This window comes from Chelonoidis abingdonii, chromosome 4, assembly GCF_003597395.2.
Source record: "Chelonoidis abingdonii isolate Lonesome George chromosome 4, CheloAbing_2.0, whole genome shotgun sequence".
Lineage (NCBI taxonomy): Eukaryota > Metazoa > Chordata > Testudines > Testudinidae > Chelonoidis > Chelonoidis abingdonii.
In genome coordinates this window covers 24,482,119-24,509,754 of record NC_133772.1, presented here as the reverse complement: position 1 = coordinate 24,509,754, position 27,636 = coordinate 24,482,119, and the positions used below count along the sequence as shown (strand labels likewise).

The 27,636-nt window shown below is 49.0% G+C and overlaps 1 protein-coding gene across 1 annotated transcript in view; it reads right to left on the bottom strand.

The window, feature by feature from the left end:
- Positions 1 to 42: 42 nt before the first annotated feature.
- The window catches only part of LGR6 (leucine rich repeat containing G protein-coupled receptor 6), a 118,620-nt gene continuing 91,026 nt past the window's right edge, over positions 43 to 27,636 (bottom strand). The window contains exons 11-16 of the mRNA XM_032791871.1: positions 26,913 to 26,984; positions 23,118 to 23,189; positions 20,963 to 21,088; positions 17,926 to 18,086; positions 3,915 to 3,995; positions 43 to 2,831 (exon numbers count right to left, since the gene is read on the bottom strand). Coding sequence (XP_032647762.1) covers positions 1,594 to 2,831; positions 3,915 to 3,995; positions 17,926 to 18,086; positions 20,963 to 21,088; positions 23,118 to 23,189; positions 26,913 to 26,984 — 1,750 coding nt within the window. The 3' untranslated portion in view covers positions 43 to 1,593. The remainder of the gene's footprint in view (positions 2,832 to 3,914; positions 3,996 to 17,925; positions 18,087 to 20,962; positions 21,089 to 23,117; positions 23,190 to 26,912; positions 26,985 to 27,636) is intronic.

Sequence of the window (27,636 nt, the reverse complement as noted above, 5' to 3'; positions counted from 1 at the left end):
CAAAGAGGGTGTAGGAATTTAAAGGAATAGTCAGCAGGGGAGGGAAACTGGTTATATATAAATATGCACATAATATACACACGCACGCATGCTGGATATTATATATGGCATCATATATACATACAATAACATATACATGGTGTATTAAAGGCATTACATCCAATTCAGAGTTTCTCTTAGTACAGGCATGTGATAGATGGATGTGTCCATGGTTTGTATTTGATATAGGGTAGAATTAATGTTAAAAATAAATGATCAGAATAATATTAATCCGGGGCCCTTTAAAAGCAGACTGTTTGCCGCAGACTAACACCTCCAGTAAGCCTATCCCAGAGCATGGTGGCTGATAATGTTAACACTGATTCAGGAGAACAAATGGCAGGCAGCCCTGAGCGTGGTAGAGGATGCACATTTGGAGTAATAAGAAGGAACTGAGAAAAACAGATCTGGAAGGGTTTATCCATATAAGCACAGAGGCCCAGAGCCTCAAAAGTATTTAGGGGGTCTACTGCCCACTGACACCAATGAGAGTTAGCTGCCTACATGCCTTTGAGGATCTGGACATGAAAGCGAGCAATCACAAAGCTGTCACTGCCCTTTAAAGGGAGTTGGGCTCAGCCGCGCCTGTGATGGGTCAGCTACTCGCCCGCTGACCCCAGCTGGTGGGGGAACAGATGGCCTTATTCGTTATTAGGCCCAGTGGGAAGGAGTCAAATGGCTGTGAGTGTGCCACTGGAAGGCTGGCACTGTGGAAGGATGGTTGCCTCCTCTAGTAGGCCCTGGAGAAGGGAAAATGCGAGGCCCCAAATTAACAGCCACTTTTGAAAATGTTGCCCTTAATCCCCTCCCTTGGTTCCCCCAGCTGCATAATGGGGAAGGCACAGTTCTGACTACCCTCCCAAGGCGTGGCGGCACTCACCAGAAGGTGTCTGTAGCGTTTCCTGCAAGGTGCTAAGCATGAGGATTCTCCCACCTGCCGTGAGGTTGCAATGGGTTATTGCTGATGCCGCTGTGGGTGCTGCCAGCTGCCATGTCACTCCCACTTGCTCCATGCGCTCGCCTGTCCTCTTCCAGGACACACGGCCAGCAGGACTGAGTGTAGGCTAGTGGCACAGCTGGTAGGGTCAGAGGGCAGCAGGCTTGGCAAGAGCTCCCGCTCCACCACAGAGGCTGTGGGGTCACTCCCTTGGGAAGAGGCATCTCCCTGGGCTAGAAGCAATTGGGGTCTTTAGCTGCAGGTCCCTCCTGCTCTCTGACTTGGTATGCTAGGGGCCTATCTAGGGAAACCTCGGGAGGGGGGTCTCTCTAGATCCCTCTCTGGGCTCGGCGGCGGGGGGGGGGTCCTCTCTTAGGCAGGGGCAGAGGGGAAGCAGTGTTTCTTTGTAGAGTCGTGCACTTGTGTCCTGCCATGAAAGCCCTGAGCCCTTGGGATGATGGCTCAGACTGCGCTGCCTGTTGCCCAGGGTTATGATGCGGAGGGGGGGTGTCAATGCCTGACACAGACCAGCCTACGTCTCGTCCCCTCAAGGCCGTGTGGGGGGCTCTTGCTTGGCTCATTTGATGAGGGGCTGCCTGCGTGGCCACTTGGGGGGTTTATAAATGAGAAGTGAAGGATGGTGCAGGCGGGGAGGAAAAGAAGCTGACCCCCAGGCCACTGCTGGCTGAATCCCTGCTTTCTGAGGAAACGAGCAGCTCGTCATCGGTCAGGCAGGGGTGGCAGGCAGAGTAGCCACTCTCTTGCCCTCTGGCACCCATCCTCTGTTTGCAGGGGATGAGCGTCACTGTGGGGAAGCTGTAGGCATCCAGGATGGGGTGCACACCCAAGGCGTCGGGCACCTCAAATATGTGATCGGCATCAGAGAAGGTCACCAGTGCCTGGGTGGAGTCGTACGAGCTCTTCTCCATGTCATCTGAGGCGTATGACTGGGGGCAGCTGCCCTTGGTTTGGCCCCTGTGTCGCAGCAGGCGCAGGTCGTCTCGGAAGTGGGGGTTGAAGAGCAAATAAAGCAGGGGGTTCAAGCAGGCAGGTAAGGGCAGCACCACCAGCAGGACTGACTTGATGACCTCCGGGGTGATGAGGAAGAGGTTGAGCATGGACGAGAAGGTGAGGAAGGCTACCGGGCAGTAGAGAAGACAGTTGGTGAAGATCAGCCAGGCCACGTGCTTGATCATGGCACAGTCCCAGAGGGTGTCAAACTCCCCTTTCAGCAGGTTGCAGTAGAGCCGGATGTAGGTGCCCGTGATGATCAGGAAGCAGAGGGTGTTCACCATCACCAGGGCCACCATGAAGCCCAGGGTGGAGGATTTCCCGTCGGGGATGGGGGACGGGAGGCAGAGAGGGGAAGCGCCGTACTCCCCAACGGAGAAAAGCGGCAGTGCCGCAGCCGCGCAGGACAGCATCAGGCAGCCCAGCGTGGCTGCTTTAACGCTGCTGAAGGAAGGCGACTTCCCATACAGCCGGAAGCAGGAGACCGAAACGCTGCACTGCACAGTGGCCAGAGTCAGCAGGAGGATGGCCGCCTCCGAGGCGAAGACGGACAGGAAGCCCGTCGCCCTGCAGCCTGCACCCATCTCCCACCTGGCCCCGTACTTGGCAAACTGCCCATAGGTCAGGGCATCGACCACGGCCAGCATGCTGCAGTAGATGCCCGTCAGCATATTGGTCCCGGCTATGGAGCCGATCACAAACTTCACTGGCGAGAGGTAGCTCGGAGAGGCGAAGACGGCCAGGCTGACCAGCCCGTTGCAGAGCACTGAGACCAGCGCAATGGCCCAGACCCCCAGGCGGATGATCCAGCTCTCAAACAACTGAGTGCAAGGCTTGAAGGGACCTGCAAGGAAACAAGGTCCAAAATTATCTACCCTGCTGTAATGTCATTGATATGGCACGTTGGCCTGATCCCAGCCACGGCTTGACCCAGCCCGTCCCAATCCCATTCAGTGCTACCAAGCAGAAAATGCCCAAGACTTACTGAGGGCACTTCTTACCCAGGAGATTTTCCAAGGGCCCTGTGTTCCAGTGTTACCCCTGAGTTCTGCCCCAATGTCCTCTCCCCCCAGTTGCCTAAGGGGGTGCAGGTGCTGCCCAGTGGATAAGAGCACCATGTGTATAAGTAGGAGCGAACATTCCTGAGCAGGACAGGGAGTGTAGAAGTGGGGAGGGCTGTGCTGGCATCTGTGTGCATGGCCCAGGGATGTGTGGCGTGAACGTCAGCCCTTTACTCTGACTCGGTAAGTTTCTGGAGGGGATGGTACGATGAAACTGCCTACAATGGCATGGAGCCGATCTGCGACTGCTAGTGGCAAATATCTCCACCGGCCAGAGATGGGACACTAGATGGGACACTGAGTTACTACAGAGAATTCTTTCCTAGGTGTCTGCCTGGTGGATCTTGCACACATGCTCAGGGTCTAACTATTCACCATATTTGGGGCTGCAAAGGAATTTCCCCCCAGAAAGTCAAGACTAGCTTCTGCAAAGCAACCCACATGTGTGGGAGCCTTGGGTGAACATGTGAAGCACGGCTGCTCTGTGTGGTACCAACGTATGTGGTTTGGTCTGCAGCCTCCTATACTAGTGTGTGATGGGGCCAGTCCAGTCCCCTCTTCTGCTGGGAAATACAGCCTTCCTAGGCATGGGACCTGGTACAGGAAAAGACTGGAGGTGGGAAATGCTCTGTAGAAGGGTGGGGTTACCGTGAGTCCTCCCTCTCCACTTGAGAGGGCACTAGCTCCATGGCTTCAGCCTGGGAAAGAGGAATCCCACCGCTGCCCCCAGGACCCAGCCTGGATTCTGGTCTATGTGTGTATGTAGCAAGTGGTGAGATGTAGAGGAAAGGACGTGGGAGTTGGCTGCATTAGAAGGGCCTTCAGTCCTATTTAGAGGCAGGGTCTCCCCTCAGCTCGCTACTCACCGGGGCTGGGTGTGCACTGGATGGTGGGATGCAGCTTTGACTCCTCAAACTCCAGCTGGAAGTCGTCCATGTCCAGGTCATCTAGGCGGGAGAAGGAAAAAGAGAAAATGAGCTGAGAACAGAACACTGCAGGGACACAAGGTCAGTGCTAGGCTGGTGCCGGGAGCTTTTCAAAGGTTACAAGGCAAGAAGGGACCACTGTGTCATCCAGTCCAACCTCCTGCTTAGAACAGGCCAGAGACCTGCCTTGAGTTAATTCCTGTTTGAACTAGAGCAGAGCTAGAAAAACATCCAGTCCTGATTTAGCAGTTGCCCATGTTGGAGAACCACACCACAATCCTTGGTAAGTAATCGTCACTCTTAAAAATTTACACCTTATTTCCAGTCTGAATTTGTCTAGCTTCAACTTCCAGCCATTGGACGTTGTTAGACCTTTGTCTGTCCGACTGAAGAGCCTGTTATTAAATATTTGCTCACCAGGTAGGTACTCACAGACTGTGATCAAATCACCCCTGAACATTCTCTTTGTTAAGCTAAATAGATTGAACTCCTTGAGTCTCTCATTATAAGGCAGGTTCTCCAACCCTTTAATCATTCTTGTGCTCTTTGAACCCTCTCCCACTGCCTGCGTTTGTGAGACCAACCTGCAGGATTGAAGGGAATGTTGCGGTCTTGCTTGCCCTTTCTGTGTACTGCTGTGGAGAGGGTAGAGGGGGCATGTCCCTGGAGAAGGCTGTTGGGTTGGCAGGGAAGCCAGCTCCTCACCATTGTAAAAATGTCTCACGATAGTTGATGTTTTAATTAAAGGCCCAGGTCCCAGAGTCATGTGATTGATTACATGGGCATCTCAGCTTGCCTTAAAAAAAAAAAAGTGGATGTTTCTAGCCCTCTTGGTAGCGGAGAAAAGCCTGAACATGTGACCCAAGAGTGTCAACTTGATAGGGCAGGGTCTGTCTTTTTGTTCTGCACCTAGCACAAGTGTTGTTGTTGTATGCCTGGAGCATCGAGGTGCCCTAGTCCTGGAGCAGGAGGCCACAAAAGAACTAACAACCTAAGTATGATGTCAAGTATCAGAGGGGTAGCCGTGTTAGTCTGGATCTGTAAAAGCAGCAGAGAATCCTGTGGCACCTTATAGACTAACAGACGTTTTGGAGCGTGAGTATGATGGGGTCTTGACCCATGCCTATGTGTTACAGTAATACGATAGTAACCTAAAGACTCAAACTGGAAGGCAAAGACAAAGATCCCAAAGTTTGTTTGTTTATTTAAAATCTCACAATGTTTTGGAGCCTGACTCCCCATTTTTGACCATTTGGAGTTGATCCTGCTGAATTTTGCCAACAGGAACCGTTGTGGGTTTTCAAGTGGCCCAGCTCCCTGAACCAGTGGATTCTGATCTCAGCTGGGCCATAGTAAATATGAAGCTGGTTGGATCGGTCTTGGTTGCACACAGGTGTAAACGAACTCAGAGTCTGGCCTGCTGTGTGCTCCCTTGCAACTGCACCCCGACCACAGCTCATGCTCATGGGCTGTCCCGGAGGAGCAGAAAGAGATTCCCATGCTGGCTAGAGCAGCAGCTGAGAAGGGCGGGGGAGGAGGGCAGTGGGGAGGAGGGGTAGAATGCAGCTGTAGTCTTTATGCTTTAGGCCTATTCCTGGTGTAAGAATCAGGTGCCTGTGGGCTAACCCAAGAGCTGCTTTTCTCCATTGCCATTCTCATATCAATGACATCTGGCCCCAAATAACCCAGTTGATTGCTGCTAATCCTTAGCTATGGAAACACCAAAACAAGGGTGAATGCTCTCCCATTGCACCACCACAATGCACAGCACCAGCTGAGGGGCTGCTGTTGCTAGCTGTCACGGAGTGTGGGGGAGTCCAGCCCTGCACCCCTCTTCCTGGGACTCACAGTGACTCTCAGCCTGCCAGTAAAACAGAAGGTTTATTGGACAACAGGAATGCAGTTACAGCAGAGCTTGTAGGCCCATCCAGGACGCCTCAATCAAGTCCTGCTGGGGTTCAGGAATTTTAGTCCCCTGAATTCCAGCCACCCAGCCCCAAACTGAAACTAAACTCAACTCCCTCCAGCTGGCCCCTTCCTTTGTCCAGCTTCCTGGGCAAAGGTGCTGACACACCTCCCTGCTCCCTGGCTCAGGTTACAGGCTTAGGTCCTAGTCCCTCACCTAAAGTAATCCCCGGCTCTCCCATCCCCCACACAGACAGTCCCTACTCCATCACACTAGCACACCTGGCTTGGATCCCTTGTGGGTGTTCTTGGCACCCTTGTTTGGGAGCATCTCACCACAGCCCATGCTTTCTGCCCTGTAGGATGCAGGGAGACTCTTCAGTCAAGTCCCTAGGGCTAGATCTGAAGAGATGGGATCCTCCAGATGGGGGCAGTGGAGTGGAGGAGGTTGTTGATGGATGTGGCTGTTCAATGCAAGGAGCAACTGTTGTTTGCAGAGGCCATGGCCAAGGGAACATAGGGCCAGATTTACAAAGGTATATAATTGCCTAGAGATGCCAATACCCACATGGTGGGATTTACTAAAGGGCCTAAGCAGCTTAGAGGCCCAACCCAATGGGCACCTAACCTGCTTAGAAACTTTTGACCATCCCACTAGGTACCTGTCTGCATCTTCCAGTCCCTAAATACTTTGTACATCTGGCCAAGAGTATTATTTCATCATCATCATCATCAATAATAAATAACGTGCTGCCTTCAGCACCTCCCGACAGATTCCGTGGCCTTCTTGGTTCTAAGAAGTCTTGGTAAAAACAGGCTGCTTTTCATCTGTTTGGCCAAACATTAAAATTTTGCTGCTGCTCTGGAGTCTGGCAAGAAAACACCGAGAGTGGAGTGGAAAATATTTCCTCCTTGTACTTTATAGTCTTGTAAACCCATCGAGTCGTCTTCTGCTCTCAGGCCCTGGCACACTGTGTCTTGATCCCCTGACAATGGAAGCCTTCAGTTCCTCTGGCCCAGCCCTTTCCTGTTTGGGAACGTTGCTGTACGTAAGGCCTCGACTGCTTTGCATTTAACAGATGCTCCATACTGCAGGATGGTCCTGGGCCAGGGCCACTCCAACCAGGGCAGGAAATGTAAACTGAGAGTTCCTCTCCTCATTGGGAACGTGGGTACACGTCAGCTGGGTAAGCGCTGGAATAAATGAGCTATTCCTCAGTGAGTGGGAATATTCTAACAGTGCCCAGCTCTGTTCTAGCAGGGAAGGTTGCCTTAGTTTTGTAACATCCCCTAATGTGTTTATTTGGACTCTGCTAAGAGGCCTACAAGCCTTTGGGCATGGATGCTCAGATGGTCACTCCATGGCTTCATGGGCTGATCCCAGGAACCTGAAAGCAGAGCGTTGGGGCGCTAATCCGTAGACCAGAGGGCAGAGCTAATGAAGAGTGACGCTCTGTATTAGCTATTTCTCACTCCATATAGATCTTGTTTTCTGCCATAACCAAGGCTCTCACACCTCATAATTTATGAATAATGTTATAAATGAAAGGCGGCCTGGCAGTGAGCCTCATTGCTTCTCTACGATAGCCACATTACAGCTCCGAGCATGTCAGCGACCAGGATAGAAGAGGCTGTGTTACCCAGCTGTCTAGACAGATGATCTTCTGCTGTTTGTTTAGCTTGAGGTGCTAAGAAGGCGAGCTAGGGAATATGTCTGGAAAAGGTGCATGTTCCCATAAACATCCTTTAGTCAAAACAACCCAAGTATACAAAGAAGCACCATTGTGTTCCCTTTGAAACTGGTGGCAAAACTCCTATTGTCCTCCATGGGAGCATGGTCGGAGAGGATGGAGGATGCATGCAGAATCCATTACAAGTGGGAATAAAAAGCCAGTCTGTGTTTTACGTGTGACTGTCACAGATGCAAAGTGCCACCCAGGCAGAAGTGAGATACTCAGTCCAGTCATTCACTAGGAACAGGAATTTCTACATACAGGAGAAAGGGGCTCTGGGTTGGGTCCCTGAGACAGCAGCCATTCTAATTATGAACTGACAAAATCAGCTTGGTCAACAGTCACCACACAATGGGATCTAAAGTCCCTCAGTTATTTCCTGCTCTTCATATGGGGGAACAGCGGTATCCCACATCTTTATTATCATTTGTATTATGCTAGCATCTGGAAGCCTCAGCTGAGATCGGGAACCCACTGTCTTACATGTTTTACTGACATACAGGTGTGACTAGAATGGGGCAATTATTTTTGGTCAAATAGTAAAGTTGCCCCAAATAAAACTATTTGGGAATTCTAGCTGAATTTGACGAATAGTTTCAGCTGAATAAAAAAATAGAAAAAAAAATGGACAGAATTAAAATGGTTCATTTTGACATTTTTGAAACAAAATGTTTTGACTTTTCATTTTGACATGGTGTTTCATTTCTAAATTCTATTCAATTTGTTTAATTTAAAAAAAAAAAAAAAAAGTAAAAAGCACCCAAAAGGTAACAAAACAACAACAAAAAATTGTTTTAGGTCAAATGAAAATTTCATTCAACTAAAATTAATTTTTTTGTTTTTGGTAAGAAAACCCAAGGAAGTTTCGAATTTGGTTCGAAATGAACTGATTTTTATTTTATTTTTTGGTTTGTCCATCAAATTGAAAAATCAATATTTGCTCAGCTCTATTCTTGATGGTCCCTGCCCTGAAGAGCATATGTCTAAATAGTTCACCATTTCAATGTCAAATACCATAGCATGGGGACTGCTGGTGAATGGTGACCTTTCACTGATAACTGTGCATCAGATAGAAAGACAATGTTTTCTCTCCCCCGAGTTCTGATAGTCTGTTGGTTTTAGGACCTGAGGCTTATATTTTATAGCCTTGCTAATTTTTGCTGCCATCTTTATTGTCTCTCCTGCCAAAGCTGTATACTAAGAGAGACCAATCACAACTGGGCAAAACAACGCCACTGATTTCGTCCTGCTTTTGAAGCTGATGGCTGCTAAGCAAAACCTGGTCGCTACATTTAGGAGGCTAAATGGAAGTAGTGCTCATTGGGAGGCAGTGTTGTTTAGTGGATAGTGTACCAGACTAGGAACTCAAGAGACCTGGTTTCTATTTCTGGCTCTGACTTGGTGGTAGACCTTGGACAAGTCACTTTGCCTCTCTGTGCCTCAGTTTCCCCATACTGACCTCCTTTGTCATGTGCTTTAACTAGCTCCTTCCAGCAGTAGATCTTATCATTTGAAAACCTGCCCCTCAGCCTTTCTTGCAGGCTATCCTACAGCAATGAAGTGGCTGAATGAAAACTGTTATATGCTGCTGCTTCCTCGCCTTCGTCATGTCCCACCCATCAGGGTTGGTGGCTCTTGTTCTTGGCCTCCAAGCGTTCTTGTCTGATGAGTGTTCTAAGCTGACACCAACCTTTTTCATGTCCTCCTTCAGCATCTCAAACCACCATTTTCTAAGCCTTCCTTGTGGTCTTTGTCCCGCGATTATTAGCTCTGGTACTCTCTGGCCATCCTATCCCATATCTTGTCATCTCACGTGACCGGCCATATCAGGTGATACTCCCTCAGCTTTTCCATGATGGGGGCTACCTGCGTCATGGCTCATACTGTTTCACAGCTCTCATCTTACCCAGCGTCTACCTGTGCTTTCTCATTTCGGCAGTAGGCAATGGTTGTTCTCTCTTCCTCACTGGCCAGCGTTCCAACCCATACATCATGGCTGGCCTAATCATGGATTTATCACTTTGCTCTTTAGTTTACTTGGCATGTCCTTAAAGCATAGAGTTCCCATCAACCCACTCCCTTTCACCAAGGACGCATCACACGGCTCCTAACATCCTCATTCACCACTCAGCACTGAACGAGCTATGGAAATTGTTACACAGACATGAACCCTCTTTTACTGGCTTCTCGTTCTCTCTCTCAATGGAGCGTTGCATATATTCAGTCTTTTGTTGGCCAGTTCATAAGCTGTTTTCTTCTAATGCAGCCCTCTGTAGTTCTCGGTCCCTTTCCAGTTCGGATTCATCTTTATGGCACAACCTAATGTCATTGGTGAAAACATGCTCCACGGAGCCTCTCCCCTAATCTCCTGAGTCAAGGTGTCCACTACAGTTACAAAAAGGAATGGGCTTAAGGGTGAGCCTTGATGTATACCCACCCTCCCAGTGATGAAGGAAGGCTGAAAGAATTGGGTTTGTTTAGTTTGGAAAAGAGAAGACCGAGAGGGGACATGATAGCAGTTTTCAGGTATCTAAAAGGATGTCTCAGGAGGAGGGAGAAAACTTGTTCCCCTTAGCCTCTAATGATAGAATAAGAAGCAATGGGCTTAAACTGCAGCAAGGGAGATTTAGGTTGGACATTAGGAAAAAGTTCCTAACTGTCAGGGTAGTTAAACACTGGAATAAATTGCCTCCGGAGGTTGTGGAATCTCCATCTCTGGAGATATTTAAGAGTAGGTTAGATAAATGTCTGTCAGGGATGGTCTAGACAGTATTTGGTCCTGCCATGAGGGCAGGGGACTGGACTCGATGACCTCTCAAGGTCCCTTCCAGTCCTAGAGTCTATGAATCTATAATTACTCGCTGTCGGTGCAGTTGCTTCTGTTCTCTCTACTGTTGTGCTACCCTCATACATGTCCATGATAGTCTGAACATATGTCTCCAGAAGATTGTTATGGTGGTGCCTGCAGCCACACAATTATGTAGGAATTCTGTCATAGGCCTTCTCTAAATCCAGGGATAAGAAGTGCAGTTTCTTGCATCTTTCCCTGTGTATCTCCTGCAATGTTCAGGCTGCAAACACTGCATTCATCGATGACCTTCCTGGCATAAACCTGAACTGGTGGTCAACTGCTTGATACTCCAATTCCTCCTGAAGTTTTCCTCCATAAATTCTTTCCAGTCGTTTCATCGTGTGACTCATTAAGTTGATGGTAGAGTTGCCAGGTGTCCAGTTTTCGACTGGAACACCTGGTAGAGAAGGGACCCTGGCTGCCCTGGTCAGCACTGCCGACCAGGCCGTTAAAAGTCTGGTTGGTGCGGGGCTGGCAGGCTCCCTATCCAGCTCCATGCAGCTCTCTGGAAGCGACATGTCCCTCGGCTCCTAGGCGGAAGAACAGCGGCACCTGCAGTTGGAGGCAGCACACACCACGCAGACCCATCTGCCTGCGCCTCTACCTAGGAGCTAAGGGTCATGTCACAGCTTATGGAGAGCTGCCTGAGGTGAGTGATGCCTGAAGCCTGCAGCTCTCACCTCCTCCCACACTCCAACTCCCTCCTGGAGCCCGACCCCTTCCTGTGCCCCAACCCCCTGCCCCAGCTTGGAACCTGCCCCACAACCCAACCCCCTGCTCCAGCCTGGAGCCCCCTCCTACACGCCAAACCTCTCATCCCTGGCCCCAGCCCAGAGCCTGCACCCCCAGCCGAAGCCCTCACCCCCTCCCGCACCCTCACTGCCTCAGCTTGATGCCCCCTCCCACATGCTGAACCCCTTAGCCCCAGTCTGGAACCCCCTCCTGCACCCCAAACCCCTCATACCCTGCCCCACCCTAGAGCCCGCACCTCCAACTGGAGCCCTTCCCCCCCCCAACCACCTGCCCCAGCCCGGTGAAAATGAGCGAGTGAGTGAGGGTGGTGGAGAGTGAGCAACAGAGGGAGGGGGGATGGAGTGAGCAGGAGGTGGGGCCTCAGAGAAGGGTGGGGCCTTGGGGAAGGGGCAGGGCATGGGGTGGGGCAAGGTTGTTCAGTTTTGTGCAATTAGAAAGTTGGCAACGCTAGTTGATGGATTGGTAATTACGACATTCCTGTACATCTCCCTGTCTGATACTTGATGTGCTCTTCCTTCACACATCAGGCATTTTTTTCAATATGGAGACTTAAACTGAAAAAGTTTGTTATCATCGCCACTCTCTCATGGCCTAATGCTTTACATGGCTGGGCTGGTCCCGTATCGGGTCCCACTCCCTTCTTACCTGTCATCATCTCTAGCATTGTCTGAGGCAATTGTCTGAAGTTGGAATCGGGCTTCCCAGCATGGGTAGATGGTCATGTGTTAGCCCTGCTCAAGCTAGAATGCTAAAGTAATACTGTGGCTGGGGGAGCATGGGCAGTGGCTCATGCTAGCCACCCAAGTACAGACCCAGGGTCCAGGTGGGTATGTACTTGGGTGACTAGCCCGACCTGCCACCAATGCTGCACTGGGTAGGCTGTTATTTTTAGCATGAAAGTTCAAGCAGAGCTAATACGTGTCTGTGTAACCGTGCTGGGAAGCATACTCCCAGCTGCAGGGTTAGAGTTAGCTAAATTCTCCACCACCGGGATAGGTCTTGTAAGGTTGATGCTCACGCATACTTCCCGCAACAGTTTCTTCACATCCTCCCCATTGAACAGTTTCTCGTAGAACCCTGGCCACCTTCTACTGATTTCCCTGTCATCCATCAGCACTCTTCCGTTTTCACGGTTGATACTTCACAACTCCCAAGTCCTCTGTGCTTATTTGCCTAATCTTGGCTAATCTATAGATTCCTTTTTCCCCTTCCTTCATTAATAGACTTGTGTATGAGGATTTACATGCCTGACCCTTAGCTTCCACGTTCATGGTTCTCGCCATTTTCTTTACCAACGTGTATTCCTCATAACTTTCCACCATTCTTACTTTCTGCCATTGCTGAAACCTTGCCTCCTTCTTCTTCACTGCTTCTTCACTGCTTCACTGCTTCCTGCATATTGCTGGACCATCGCCACATGACATTCCCCTCCTGTTGGCTGCCCACAGACAAAGTTGTTCACTTTCTGTAATATTGTTTGGCTATTTCTCCCCCGTCTTCGCTGGTATTATCGTGATCAGGTTGGTCTTTGTCCAACCTCCTTAGAGCCTCATCCTTAAATTTCAGACTTATCAGTGAGCCCTCACTTTATCCTTTGTTTCACAACTTGTCTTTTGCCCCATAGCCTTTTCATCCGGAAGTTCATGACAATCAGTCTATGTTGCTCCGCTATCTGCTCTCCTGGGATCATGTTACAGTTTCTTATGTTTTTTAGATCTCTTCCTCTTGGCAGGAAGTAGTCCATCTGGGATCTGTATGTAATTAAGTTACATGGGCCATGGACTCTGGCTAACCCTAAAGTATCCTTCAGCTTCACTTCTGGTTCCAAAGTCTCATCCTCCATGACAATTGTTGTAGCCGTCACTGTGTTCTCAACCTGTCCATTGGGGGTCAGCTCCAATCATCAAGTACTCACCTTGTGGTTCTTCATTTAGCACTCGATCCAGCGCTATCTTCTCAGAATTTCTTCTTCTCAGTCATACAACCAAACTCCAGCATGTATATTTGTTCTCTGCTCAGTGCTATTCTAACTTTTATCAACTGGTAACTCTTCCTTTGCATGTCCACTACCTTTTCCTGTAACATTTCTGCTATGATTATTCCTGATCCATTCCGCCTTGCTTCTGAGCCCTCATACATTATCTTGTAACCCTCCCTTATGTTCATGGATTTCAATCCCTTCAGTTTTGTCTTTTTGTTTACGGGCAATGTGCACTGTCCTTTCCAACATCTTGGCCACTTCTCTTGATTTTACAGTCATCGTTCCCACATTCAGGGAAGCCAAATGTAGTTCTTTAGCCACATGTGCCCAGAATGCGGTGGCCTTTTCCCATTTTCCACAGCTGTTAGGTGAAGCAGTTGCCTGTCACGTATAAGGGACGTCCTAGCATTGTACTGAAATACTCTCTGGAGACAAAGACTCATAGAGCATGTGTGACTGGCACAACTTTTACACACCAGCTGGCCAAGTCTGATGCTCTTGGTTTGAAACTGGAGTCCCTTCTCCTAGGTCAGCTGCTTACCATGGCTAGCAGGTCCCATCTGCCTGGAGCAATCTGGTTGTACGGTGCCAGTTTTCTGCCTTTCACACCATTGCTACATGCTGCAGGGCAAAAATCCTGGGTTATTTGCTCTTAAGCAAGAAGCTTAATCTCTAGGGGGAAAGGCGGAGAGCTTTGTTCCTTCTAACTGAGGCATTTAATTACTGTCCTGCTAAATTCATGTAACAAGGCCTGGCAACAATTGCTGAAGGCCACACAGGAGGCTTTGGGAATAAAACAATAACTAATACGTTAAAATAGCAATTTATACGTGTTTAAAAAACTCACATGAGCAAAAGTGAGTCATGCACAGGAGACGCAAGGGTCCATTATTGAATGTCTAATGACTGAGCCATGCCAGGGCCATGCCTAGCTAAGGACATGCTTGTACAGTCCATGCACGATCTTTGCACCTTCGGACCATGGGAATTATTTTTACAGGCATTTAGCATATGCCTAGGTGGCTCTTCCTCCCTCTGGGCTGCCAATAGTCTCATCCCTCATACACTATCCCCCAGAATTATTCTGCTTCACTTCCTGGTCCTAATACCCTACGACCACCCTAAGAGGTGTCGGAACTAATCCAGCTCAAGGCCTCCTGGAAGGTGATGAACACCCTTAACTCTTATTGACTTCAATGGGAGCTCCAGGTGCTCAGCCCCCAGCAGGATCGGAGCATGACAGAGTAGCCACTGAGCGATTAAATGGCTCAAGTGGCAGTGAGCAAGCTAGTCCCTGAATGATAGGGATCTGCAGGGAGTGTCCCTGACACTCACAGCACAGCCAGTTCATTTTACATTTAATTGAAACGGTTGCAATTCGCTGCACCAACACCCCAGCTGTGTGCACCAACGTTGTTAAAGTATGGGACACGTTCCTGATGGAAACAGCGACAAGGCTGCGAAGAGGTTCCTGCAGCGCTGATGTTAACACGTGATTCTACATCACCTACTCAGTGTTACCACCCAGCTTGCCATGATTCCTGGGCCTGCCGCACTAACAAGAGCTAAGTTTATTAGTTTCCACTAATGAAGCTTATTCATAGGCTCCAAGAGATTGGAGGGGGGATGGGGTACAGACAGCCCTGGTCAACAATGTGGGGTCTATGGACCATTGTATACCCATAGTTCAGACCAATATCATAGGATCATAGAATGTCAGGGTTGGAAGGGACCTCAAGAGGTCATCTAGTCCAACCCCCTGCTCAAAGCAGGACCAATTCCCAACTAAATCATCCTTTGTGAAGCCGGGTCTTAAAAACCTCTAAGGATGGAGAGTCCACCACCTCCCTAGGTGACCCATTCCATTCCATATCTATCTATTCGTTTTGTTTCAAAATTTCCTTCTAGCAAATTTTTCAAAGGAAATATTTTCCACTGGAAAATGCCGAACCTATTAAATTGAGACTTTTTGGGGGGGAATGTATCGATTTTGTCAGCATTTTTATTGGAAATTATCCAAACCTTTCATTTTGAGTTGAATGTTATGATACTATAATGGATAATGTAATATAAAAGTTGAATGGTTCTACTAATATATAATATGATCAGAATGATAAAGGCAAGAGTTTAGAATAGTTCATTTTGTGAAAAATGAGGCGATTTGGACTTTTGGTCCCTCTTTGGGGCTAAATGAAATTTTGAAATCTCAGATTTTCCTGCAGTTGGGAATTGAGCAGCTCTGTTTTTTCGAGCAACTCTGCTCACTTCCTGGCCCGGGGGAGAGGGCACCATAGCAACTTATGACATAAAAATGGATAGGACCATGCTTTCAACAAAGCATTATTACACAGGATCTGCTAATCCTGCTTTGGGTTAGCACAGCATGCCTGGCAAGGCAAGGGTGGACCGTTCATTCTCCTTAGAGTTGCAAAAAAAGACACAGGCCAGATTCTGCATGGCGTACAACTGTTTGGTGCTGCACCTCCGGCAGAGCATGCATCTAAAACGAGCATTAGGCCTCAGTGTACAAGGGCACAGCGCCAGTGGACGCTATGCCACCTCCCTCCCTGCTGCTGGTGCAGGGGGCATGGCCAGAGATCCCTTATGTCTGACTGATCACCTGCTACTTTATCAGCCATTTGGCAGCTCTGTATGTCAGGAGACCAGCTCAGTGCACAGCCATCCCAGTGGCAGGGGAGTAGTGCCCCCTTCTAACACACCGTGCACTTTTTGGCCCACAAGGAGGATTGAGCCTGATGTGTTTCTCCTCTCAAGTAGGGTGATCAGATGAGAGGAAGAAAATATTGGGACACATTGGGGGGTAAGTCTGCCGGCAGAGGAAAAAGAGAAAAATAAACCAACCCAGTGTTGCTGGCAGAGTGAAATATTGGGACGGTCCTGATTTTATTGGGACGTCTGGTCACCCTACTCTCAAGGGACTCCAGAACTATCAATATGCATGGGATCATGTATTTACACAAACACGTAAAAAATCAAGCAGTCTCCCAGCTGCATTGTGAAATGCTCTTACTTAGCTCTGTAGGTTTGGATATCGGCAGCTAAACAGGAACTGTGGGTCTCATATTTGTATTTGTCTTTATCAGAAGGTTTCCCCCCCACCCCTGCCTCCCCCAAAGGATCCAGCTCATGCTGCTGGAGGAAGCTGCCAGTGTTTGCTCGGTGCACAGCAAGCATCGATTCCTGAGAATACTGATGCATTTAATCAGGGTGAAACCTACGACGGCAGCTTTTCAGAGTGACAAAGGCAGAAGTCATGGGATTGACCCATGATCCCTCAGTTTTCAGGCAAATTGGGCTATGCATGTACATTTTAGAGCACTTTGTTAATTAAAGGCAGATCATTTGAGTGTATGTGGAGGGGCTTTATCTCAGGAGACCCTTGACTGCATGGTCCCAACTTTGCACCCTAAAGCTCTTTTCAGGGTTATCTGCCTAAGCATGTACATTCAGGAGTACTTTGAGACAGGTCATTTGGGAGGAGAATGTGTCTTGGGAGCCTGCCTGATCAAATGATCCTAAATTTACGCCACAAATTCTACCCCAGGCTCTCTAACGGCTCACCAAATTTCAAGGTTATCTGAATGTGCCTGTCAATTTTAGAGCACTGTAACCAATGGGCTTGAAACTGACATGCTCCTGTACTGGATCTGAATTGCAGCAGCCTGCATACCACTTTATGCAACCAGGCTAATAACTCTGGAAATATTGCAATCAGCAGCTGGCTATTGGTGTCCTTCATGTGATGAGATCAGGGGATGTCTACTGATGTCAATTTATGTGGCTCCTGCATAAATGTACCTCTCATTCCAGCTCTGAGGATAAATCAGAACCAGAACATCTTAGAAGCTGGTCATTTTTTTGGCGGAGGGGGGTGGGGGGGGGAAGGATGAGGATATATCTACTGAAACAGAAAGTTTCATTCAACCTTAACCATGCTATCACTCCTGCATAATCTAGCCCTGGTATTTATCTCATCTGAGCCGACAGGCTGACAGTGTTTGCCGGATGGAGCAGTGTTTCCTTTTATTTGTGCCTGACTGTGGGCCACTTTTGCCTGGTGTTTTGAACGCCAGGCACAAAAGGGTCGGTTTTCATTGTACTCTCTGTGATTTCCAATCCTTGTTCCAGCTCTGTGCTTTATGCTTTCTCGTCCTTCTTTATTCTCTTTCGGGCAGTATTCACCCTGAGCGTCGTCCTTATCTGGTGTGTTATGCTAGAGACAGAGATGCTGTATGATCAGCATTCTGCCCGGGAGTTGCACTGTCACAGGGTGACCATATGGCCCAGTCACTAACTCAGGTCAGATTGTTTGAGGGGAGAAATAGTCTTGAAACTAAAAGAATCGTGGGAGGGGACTGCTCTTTCCTAAATGTGAGGCCACCAGGGAGTCTGCCCCCAGCTGCTGACGAGTTCCGGGCCATTCTGTCCAATCCAGGCTGGTTTGGAGATTCCAGCCTAGCTCCACTGGGCCCTTAGTGACACTGATTGCAGCCCAAGGTGTCCACATCCAGGAAATGATACACTTCCTGACCAGCGAGACATGGAAAACGGTGGGCCTGCTTCTGTTTTACACTGATCTAATGCCAAGCATTGCCTTTGCTGGAGTTCTTCCTGATGTACCCCGGTGTAAGAGAATGCAGAATCAGGCCCAAATATACAGCCAAACTTGGCCCATGAATTGATCACAGCTCAGCCTAATTTACTTACAGTGGTTATCAGCATGACCCGGAAACAACCCCATGCTCCTCTTGTGGGCATCCTCATCTTCCGGGCTCACATCTTCTGTCTCCCACTGGCTGGATACCTTGAAGAAGTTGCTACAGACTCCATAGGCGCAGCACTGATAGGCATAGGGCACTTCTAGGATTCTAGGGAGGGGAAAAGCAGGTCTCTTAGCTACTTCATGTGGACTGTGTTGGAATTGCAAGCTATCTCTTGAAGACAGGGGAGAGTTTCCTGCTCCTGCTTGCAGGCAATGGGGCTCTATAGCAAAGCCTGCAATGTGAGTCAGCCTGGAAAGAGGCAGCTTAAAAGCCAGGTTGGGAGAGTTGTGCCTCGCTGCCTTAGGGAGCAGCCTGTTTTTGTTATCTCTGCTTTTTGGATTCTTGTGTGTTATCGTTCTGAAGTCCAAGAAACAATGTCATGTTACATTGCAACCTTCCAGTGAGGTTTCTGTGTGTGTGTGTGTGCTGAGAATGTAACACGTCACTGTTTGTGAAACCAAGGGCGTGATTTCCCATTGCCCTACGCTCGGTGCAGTTGCTGCAAAATACGACTAAACCAGGATGGGGGGTGTTCTGCATCCTTTGCCCTGCTGTAAGTGACTCAGGCAGCACAGGCAGGAGTAGGTGGATGTCCTGTTCCTGAACCGGTTAGTACACATGTCCAGGATCCAAAGAACAAGTTAAAAGCAAGTATTTAACCTCACAGCAAGCTGTCATGCGCGCACTTGCCAGCTTCACCTTGCTTTACAAGTAATAACTCATGACACCCCTTGGGAGCCAGATTTGCTACCCTCCCTGGCCCTCAAGCAGGTGCCTGTGTCTTGGGTGTGTGTGTGTATTTTTACCCTTTTTGCTGACTGTTTGGAAGGTGCACAAACTACAGAGCCGCCCTGGGGCAGTCTGCTACTGGAGCACCTCACACTGTGGCTTGGTTGAGCCTCTCACCTGAGTGACCCTTCAGCATGTGGACTAGCTTCTTGTTCTGAAAATGCAACTTAGGATCCCAGTCCTCAGGCCAGGCCTCCACGGTGCCCTCCTTTTACTGCTCTCAGACCACAGTGCGTCACCAAACACCGGCTGGATGCTCAGCTCCCATTACAGCCCCTAGATGATGCCCCAGTGCTACCTGCACCTGTCCAGGCTCTTGAGAACACTGTGTGTACACCTCAGTTTGGCAGAGGCATTGAGACGGTAACTATCCAGCATGGATGAAGGGGACTCGGGAACAGGGGTTAGATTAGAATCCGAAGTTGGGGATACCCCAACTAGCTCTGCCAGCCCTATGGCCCTGGGTCATGCCCTGCCAGCCCACTCAAGGAAGCCTAGCTACGTTTCTTGAATTCAGAAAGATACCTGAATACAGCTGACTGCTAATCAGAAGCAAGGCCAGTAATTACATCCTGTATTACAAGGTCCATTAAACCACAGCTGACTATCATCAGGGTTAAATATCAGGGCTATCAGGCTGAAATAGCACTTTCACCACTGACAGCAAATGCCTGCTTCGTTTCTGGAAGCCAGTAAAGACTGGCAATCCAGTCGAGACAGCCTTCAGTTTTCCTGGCAGTTACGGTCTTTTGACAGGATTAGTAAATCTGGGGAAACTCTATAGTCTAAAAATATGGTTTTGTTTTAAGTTACCAAACATTTCTGGCTGAGCCCCGGGAGCCAATGGGAACTCTGTATACAGATCTGCTTCCTGTTGTAAACTGCAGATTAAATCCTATTACCAAAAGGTGGTAAGAAAGTGAAGATCCTTAAGAGGTGGCTAAGAACTGTTTCCAGATGCCCCCATCAGAAAGGGCAGCAATTAGGATTGAAACTCTCTCTCTAGCACTGGCAAGCTGATGTTTTGGAAAGACCAGTGGGTGCACAGGCTGAGTCTGAGTTGAAGGCCCACCTTCCCCATGTCAGCTACACCGATGTAAATCCAAACCAGCTAAACAGACATCACTAGGGTTAGTCTGGATTCACACCATTGCCTGGGAGAGCTGAATTTGGCCCAGCATCACTGCACGGTATTAGCCTTCGTGTCAGGACATGGGACATGCCAAGCCATCCAATTTGTCTGGGCTACCCCTTGGGAAACAGCCACAGAACAGGATGCTGCTATAACAAGGCAGGGATCCTGTTCTGGTCAAGAGAGCGAGAGCCTCTGGGGTCACATTGACTAGACAGATATAAAAGGCAGTGTGAGGCTTATCCCCACCAATTCCTCAGCTGCTAAAACCAACATTTTTAAAAATAGCCTCTGATGCTGGCAGCCTCCATTTTTGGAAGCCCAACTTGAGACAGTTTGGGTCTGATTTGCACAGGTAATGAGACCCTGTGTCTCCAGCTTGGGGCATACACTACCTCTGAAAACCACCCAATAACGAGGACTCCCCAAATCAGAGGCCACTTTTGAAAAATGCTGGCCTTCACCTCTGAGTCAGGGCATGAATGTGGCTCTGTCACTAGCCACAGTTCACTATGACAAGGGGACGGCGCTAAGAACTCACTGCTAACATAGGTGCTGAGGGTCGCCAGCACCGCTGGGAACACAAAGCCGGCATTCCCAGTGCAGAGGTGGCCTCGGTGCCTTATGCAGCATTGTCTTGTTTAGCTGCCGGCTCATTAATCCATAGCAGACAAGACACGGCCACACAAACAGCGTTTACTGAGGGAAAGCTGGATGTCATTAGCTAGAACTGGCTTCTGAGAATGTTTTCCACTCAGAGATGCCCCAGGCTCACGCCCCTGGCTTCACGAGCTCCGCTTGTGTGTGTGTTTGGCGGATGTGAGCAATGGGACATTAAGCGGAACATCAGTTTCCCACGGAAGGCTCGGAAGGATGGATGCGGAGTGTTAGCATGAAGCTGGGCTTTCTCGAACTGCTGGCCTGGAAGAATGGCAGGAAAATGTCCAGTAAACAAGGAGCGCAGGAGTCTGATTGAAATAAACAAATAAAGGCCCATTGGTGAGACCCACATGGAGCTCAGAGGATAAAGGTGAACCAGGCACCCAGAGCCAAACCATACCTCATCTTAGGGAAGCTTTCTTTGCTGAAGGGCTCAGACAGTGCTGGGTTGCCTTGGAGCTTCAGATGGGTCAGTCCACCCAAACCATCCAGTGGCAGGGTGACCAGCTGGTTGTCGGTCAAATCTCTGTTGTAGTGAAAGGAAGGAGGGGCAGCAGGATTAGGGGTTTGCTGATCAGAGGTGTGTTAACCAAGAGAAGCTGGACAGCTCTGCAGATGGCCCATGGTCATCTTGACCTGGTGAATGTCCAAAATATGATACTGAAATGGAGAGGGCAGGAGGTGTTGCTAGGCGCTGACTGGGGGCCAGTCCCAACTTGGGGATGAATGAAAAGATACAGCAATCACTAGGGGAGTGCCATCGCCAGAGGTGCTGGAATGGGGGGGGTGGGGCGAGGAGCCATGGCCCTCCCACTTGTTGAAAGTGGACAGGCCTGGGCCATCCCCTTTTTGCCACAGGCCTCGCCCCTGCCCCTCCTCTTCCCCCTGAGGCCCTGCCCCCCGGCAAGGCCAGAAGCTGGAGCCAGGTCAGGATAAGAGCTGTGTGGGCAACTGTGGCAAGCTGTGGATCCTCCACCTGCCCTGGCTGGGAGTGCTGGGGGTGGGGACACAGGCCAGGGGCAGCTCTCAGGCCCCCCCACCCCCGGGCAGGTGGAGGGGCCTGGGCTTCCCAGTTCAGTGCCAGCTTCTGGCTTGGCCAGGGGGTGGGGTCTTGGGGGGTAGAGGAGGGGCAGGGCCACAGAGTGGGCAGGGCCCTGTTGTCTCCCACTATTAGGAAGACTCCGTCACTGCTAGCCATTGCTGTAAACTCTACTTTGGTTTTCTACCTTGCTCTCGTAATCGTGGTATTCGAATGGCTTGATCTGCTCCCCCACTCCCACCATCCTTCACTTCCCATTTTCTTGAGGTCTTTTAAAATTAGATGATTTTCTGCGTTTGGGTCTTGGAAGGCCAATTAGCATGGCAAAGCATTATCTCTGGTATTTTCCACATGACATCAAAAGTAGGGTCCTATCCCTGATTGCAATCACATGCTCAGTTTGTTGACGCCTGACCATACATTAGCTTCGACTACAGGGTGAAGTCTTTTGTTCATCCCCTGATCAGCTACAGCATGGACAGCCGCAGCCCAAGCATACGCATCCTGCTCTGTTAACGTGGCTCCGTCCTGACCTAGGGTGAGACTTTGCCTCAGCTCTCTAGTGAAGGGGTCAGAGTGTGTCCCATTCAAACTCAGCCCTTGGCCCCCTGCTCAGGCTGCTACCCAGCAATTCTGGGGACTGGACACCTGTCTGTTAGGAACAGAGACCAATGGATCTTTGCACATAAGCTACTGAATGGTCATCAGACGATGATGACTTTTGGTCAATACCCATCCCCTGATACGTTTAGACTAGTGAGCCATCACTAGCTTCATGGCAGGATCATGGCATGGAAGAAGGCTGGCTATGAACAGGAAGGCCCCAGATCCTCAAAGGTATTTAGGATCCTAACTCCCAACGAAAGCAACCTTTGAGGAGTGGGGCCTAAGTCCTGTGGTGATATAGCATCCACGCTGATCATTAGCAAAAGGCGTTTAGGGAAAATATGGATCCCATGGGAGGTAAATGGGCAGGGACCTTGAGGGTTTGGGCCCATCTCTGCAGCATGGGGTGCAGGTCACTTGTTATGATCATCTGAGTATCTCACCAAATCCAGTCCCTGCCATTGTAGGCCTTGGGCACTGGTGCACCTTGGTCCCTCCTATTCTCTGCCTGTGGCACATAACAGTTGAGTCCCCTGAGGGCAGTAATGCCTTGTTTTAATTCTGGTTGTGGAGGTGGCTGGGTGGTGTTTAGTGGCCTATGATTCACAGGAGGTCAGACTGGATGATCTGTGTGTCCCTTCCAGACTTAAACTCTGTGACTCTTTCTGGAGCTTCAAGTTTTCACTTGAGAGGCATGTTCAGTTGCATGTGTTTTCATGAGCACCACAGTAATCAAGCAGGGCCCAGCAAGGCATCCTGTCTGCCAGTCTGTCTGTGTGGGCATTTATACCACACTCATCACTGGCGTGTGAGAGCATTTTTGCCCAGTCCCCTTTCTGCAAGGGAACCTCAGGTCCCCACAACAGCACTTTCCTTCACCCACTGCAGAAGTAATCTCGAAGCAACTTACAGCTTGGTGAGCGAGTGGAGGGTCGCAAAGGCCTCCGGATGAATCGACTGGATGTAATTCCAACTCAGGTCTCTGCAAGGCAATTACATGGTGGTGAGAGGGGGCTGAGGAGAATAGTGGGGTGCCTGTGAATAGGGAAGCTAGCGAGATTGGTAGGTCAAGATGTGAAACCCAGCCACTACCCCTCCAAATCTCAGGGTCCAAGCTCCCCTGGTTCTCACCGTGCCCTGGGGAGACCCCTCTCTTACTGAGGAAGGCCAAATTCTCATCAGCCCAGACCGGATCTCCAGTAAAACCTCCTGAGTCCCCTCTGCTGGCATGTGCGTTCTCCTTTTCCTCTCCCATGTCCCTTCTTCCGTCCCTCCATTCTCCCTCAGGCTGCTGAGACTCTGGGCATTATCACTGAATGTCCTGGGCGCTCTCTCAGCAGGGAAGCCATCCGAATCAAGCTAGGCCAGATCTGTACCCCCTGGAGCTTTGGAATCCAGCTCTGTTAGCACGATGGCTGCACAGTTCCTGTCAGGGCCCAAGTTGGCTGGCCCCTGAGGAAAGATTTCCCCCCCTGCCTTGGGTTTCTTTCTGCAAGTTTGGGGACTTCTGCATTGAAATACTAAACTCTGAGATACTGGCAGCTCATGGCTTTCCCTTAGTGCCAAAGCAGCAGGCTACTGGCCCAGATACCCTCTGCTTCCGGTACAATGACAGTACAGGGAGGCCCCCAGGAATGGGCAAGCAGGACTGGAATCTGTAGGGATGGGGTGTTCAAGTGTGTGCGAAGTGCTGGTGTGTACACATTAGCATGCATGGAGCGAATGGATGGGGTTAGTGAGCGGTTGTGTGTCTGTATGAGTTTGTGTGTGTGTAGTTAGTACACGAGGGATACAGTGGGTGAATGTGTGTGGTTAGTAGCTGTGGCATGTGTGGTGTACACTACAGAATCTGTGTACAGTTGGTAGGTGTGGTAAGTAGTGTTAAATGTGTGTGATTAGTATATGTGGGGTGTAGCATCTGTGTCTTTGTGTAGTTAGTACAGGTGCTGCGTAGTGTGCACCTGTTTGTGTGTGATTAGCATGTGTGGTGTTTCTGTGGGGATAATATGTGCGATTAGTGTACGTGATGTGTGTATGGAGGGTGTCTGTGTATTTGTGGTGCACACATATATATATTAGTGTGTGTGCTTTCTGCCCCGTGCTTCATTCACTTCCATTCACTATAACAGGACCACTTGGAAATAGTGACCATAATACAACAGCATTTAACATTCCAGTGGTGGGAAGAACACCTCAGCAGCCCAACACTGTGGCATTTAATTTCAGAAAGGGGAACTATGCAAAAATGAGGGGGTTAGTTAAACAGAAATTAAAAGGTACAGTGAAATCCCTGCAAGCTGCATGGACACTTTTCAAAGACACCGTAATAGAGGCCCAACTTAAATGTATACCCCAAATTAAAAAACACAGTAAAAGAAATAAAAAGAGCCACTGTGGCTTAACAACCATGTAAAAGAAGCAGTGAGAGATAAAAAGGCATCTTTTAAAAAGTGGAAGTCAAATATTAGTGAGATAAATAGAAAGGAGCATAAACACTGCGAAATTAAGTGTAAAAATGTAATAAGACAAGCCAAAAAGGAGTTTGAAGAATGGCTAGCCAAACATCAAAAGGTAATAACAAAATGTTTTTTAAGTACTTCAGAAGCAGGAAGTTGCTAAACAACCAGTGGGGCCCCTGGACAATGGAGATACAAAAGGAGCGCTTAAAGATGATAGAGTCATTGCGGAGAAACTAAATGAATTCTTTGCTTCAGTCTTCATGGCTGAGGATGTTCGGGAGATTCCCAAACCTGAGCTGTCCTTTGTAGGTGACAAATCTGAGGAATTGTTACAGGTTGAAGTGTCATTAAAGGAGGTTTTGGAATTAATTGATAAACTTAACAGAAACAAGTCACCGGGACCAGATGGCATTCACCCAAGAGTTCTGAAAGAACTCAAATGTGAAGTTGTAGAACTATTACGTGGGTTGTAACATGTCCTTTAATTAACTTCGTACCCAATGACTGGAAGATAGTTAATGTTTAAAAAGGGTCTAGAGGTGATCCTGGCAATTACAGACCGTAGTCTAACGTCAGTACTGGGCAAATTAGTTGAAACAATAGTAAAGAAAAAACTGTCAAACACATAGAAGAACATAACTTGTTGGGCAAAAGTCAACATGGTTTCTGTAAAGGGAATCATGTCTTACTAATCTATTAGAGTTCTTTGAAGGGGTCAACAATATGTGGACAAGGGGGATCCAGTGAACACTAGTGTACTTAGATTTCCAGAAAGCCTTGACAAAGTCCTTCACCAAAGGCTCTTACGTAAATTAAGTTGTCATGGGATAAGAGGGAAGATCCTTTCATGGGATTGAGAACCGGTTAAAAGACGGGAACAAAGGTAGGATAAAGGTAAATTCTCAAGAATGGAGAGGGGTAACTAGTGGTGTTCCCTAAGGGTCAGTCTAGGACAGTCCTATTCAACTTATTCATACTGATCTGGAGAAAGGGGTAAACAGTGAGGTGGCAAAGTTTGCAGATGATACTACAACTGCTCAAGATAGTTAAGTCCAAGCAGACTGTGAGAACTTCAAAAAAGATCTCACAAAACTAAGTGATTGGGCAACAAAATGGCACATGAAAATTTAATGTGGATAATGTAAAGTAATGCACATTGGAAAAATAACCCCAACTATACTACAATATAATGGGGGCTAATTTAGCTAGAACTAAACAGGAGAGAGATCTTGGAGTCATCATGGATAGTTCTCTGAAGACGTCCATGCAGTGTGCAGTGGCAGTCAAAAAAGCAAACAGGATGTTAGGAATCATTAAAAAAGGGATAGAGAATAAGACTGAGAATATATTATTGCCCTTATATAAATCCATGGTATGCCCATATCTTGTTAATACTGTGTACAGATGTGGTCTCCTCATCTCAAAGAAGATATACTGACATTAGAAAAGGTTCTGTGAAGGGCAACTAAATGATTAGGGGTTTGCAACGGGTCTCACGTGAGGAGAGATTAAAGAGGCTAGGACTTTTTCAACTTGGAAAAGAGGAAACTATGGGGGATATGATAGAGGTATATAAAATCATGAGTGGTGTGAGAAAGTGAATAAGGAAAGTATTTACTTGTTCCCATAATATGAGAACTGGGGCCCACCAATGAAATTAATGGGCAGCAGGTTTAAAACAAATAAAAGGAAGTTCTTCTTCACACAGAGCACACAGTCAACGTGTGGAACTGCTTGGCCTGAGGAGGCTGTGAAGGCTAGGACTATAACAGGGTTTGAAAGAGAACTAGATAAATTCATGGAGGTTAAGTCCATTAATAGCTATTAGCCAGGATGGGTAAGGAATGGTGTCCTTAGGGGCACCTGGCATAGGCCACTGTTGGTAGACAGGATACTGGGCTGAATGGACCTTTGGTCTGACCCTGTATGGCTGTTCTTATGTTCTTATGCACTGCCATTATTGGCATGATCTGCACCCAGCCACTGCCAGAGTCCATAGTTCTGTGCCTGGAGCTGGGTTCACCAGCCCAAAGGGCTTTTATCCCATGTGCCCGTATAGCCCTGTGGTCCATTGCTTCCCCTGGGTGGGTGTTTGGGATCCAAGAGCCAAGCAGTGCAAGCAAAGCTTTCAGGTCTGGGACTGCGTGAGCACCCTGCACACATCTGGCAGTGGGCCCACAGTTCCCCTTCCCCACAACAAAGAGCCCCGCAGTTCCCAGTGCTGGTGGAGCCAGAGCTGTACTCACATGGAGCGCAGGGCCGTGAGCTGCCCAAAGGTGTCTGCTCTGATTTCATGGATCCTATTGTGCTGGAGGCCTCTGAAAAGACAGAGAGGCTGGCATGAGAGAGAGGATCTCTCCGGGCCCTCTGGCACCGGAAGAAAGCTTGTCAACCCTGCTCTTATTTCAAGGGGTGAACGGGTCAGGACACAAAGCAACCCAAACCCAGCCCTCTCCCAAGCGCCACGCTGGGTCTCAGACAGCGTTCCCTTTCACACACACCCTCCGCCCCCCTCCCCTCCCCGCACAGCGAAAGAACCATCTGTCTGGGCTTGTCAAAGGCTCCTGCGTTCCCAGCCTTTCTGGGCCGCTGCTCCCATTCCATGCACCATCCCACCATGGAGCTTGGGTGCGCCACATCAGTGCAAAGCTTGGAGGCGGTGAGTCAGAACGCGTGCCCCGAATGGCTCTTCGCTATACGGCTAGACAGTGACGGACGCTAGCGTGAGAGTGAGCGTGTGTGCACACTCGTGCAAGGAGCAGATGCAATCCAGCCCTTTGCAAAGAGCCATTCAGAGGTGTGCGCTCTGACCCACCATCTCCAAATCCCATGCTTTGCACCCTCTTTAAGCCTAAGCCATGTGCCACGTGCAAGCTCTGTCCCTGCATTCCCCTGAATGCAGTGACCACGTGCCTCTGGCAGCTCAGGGCACAGGCCACCCAAGGGAGTGGGAAGGAATCATGCTGCACT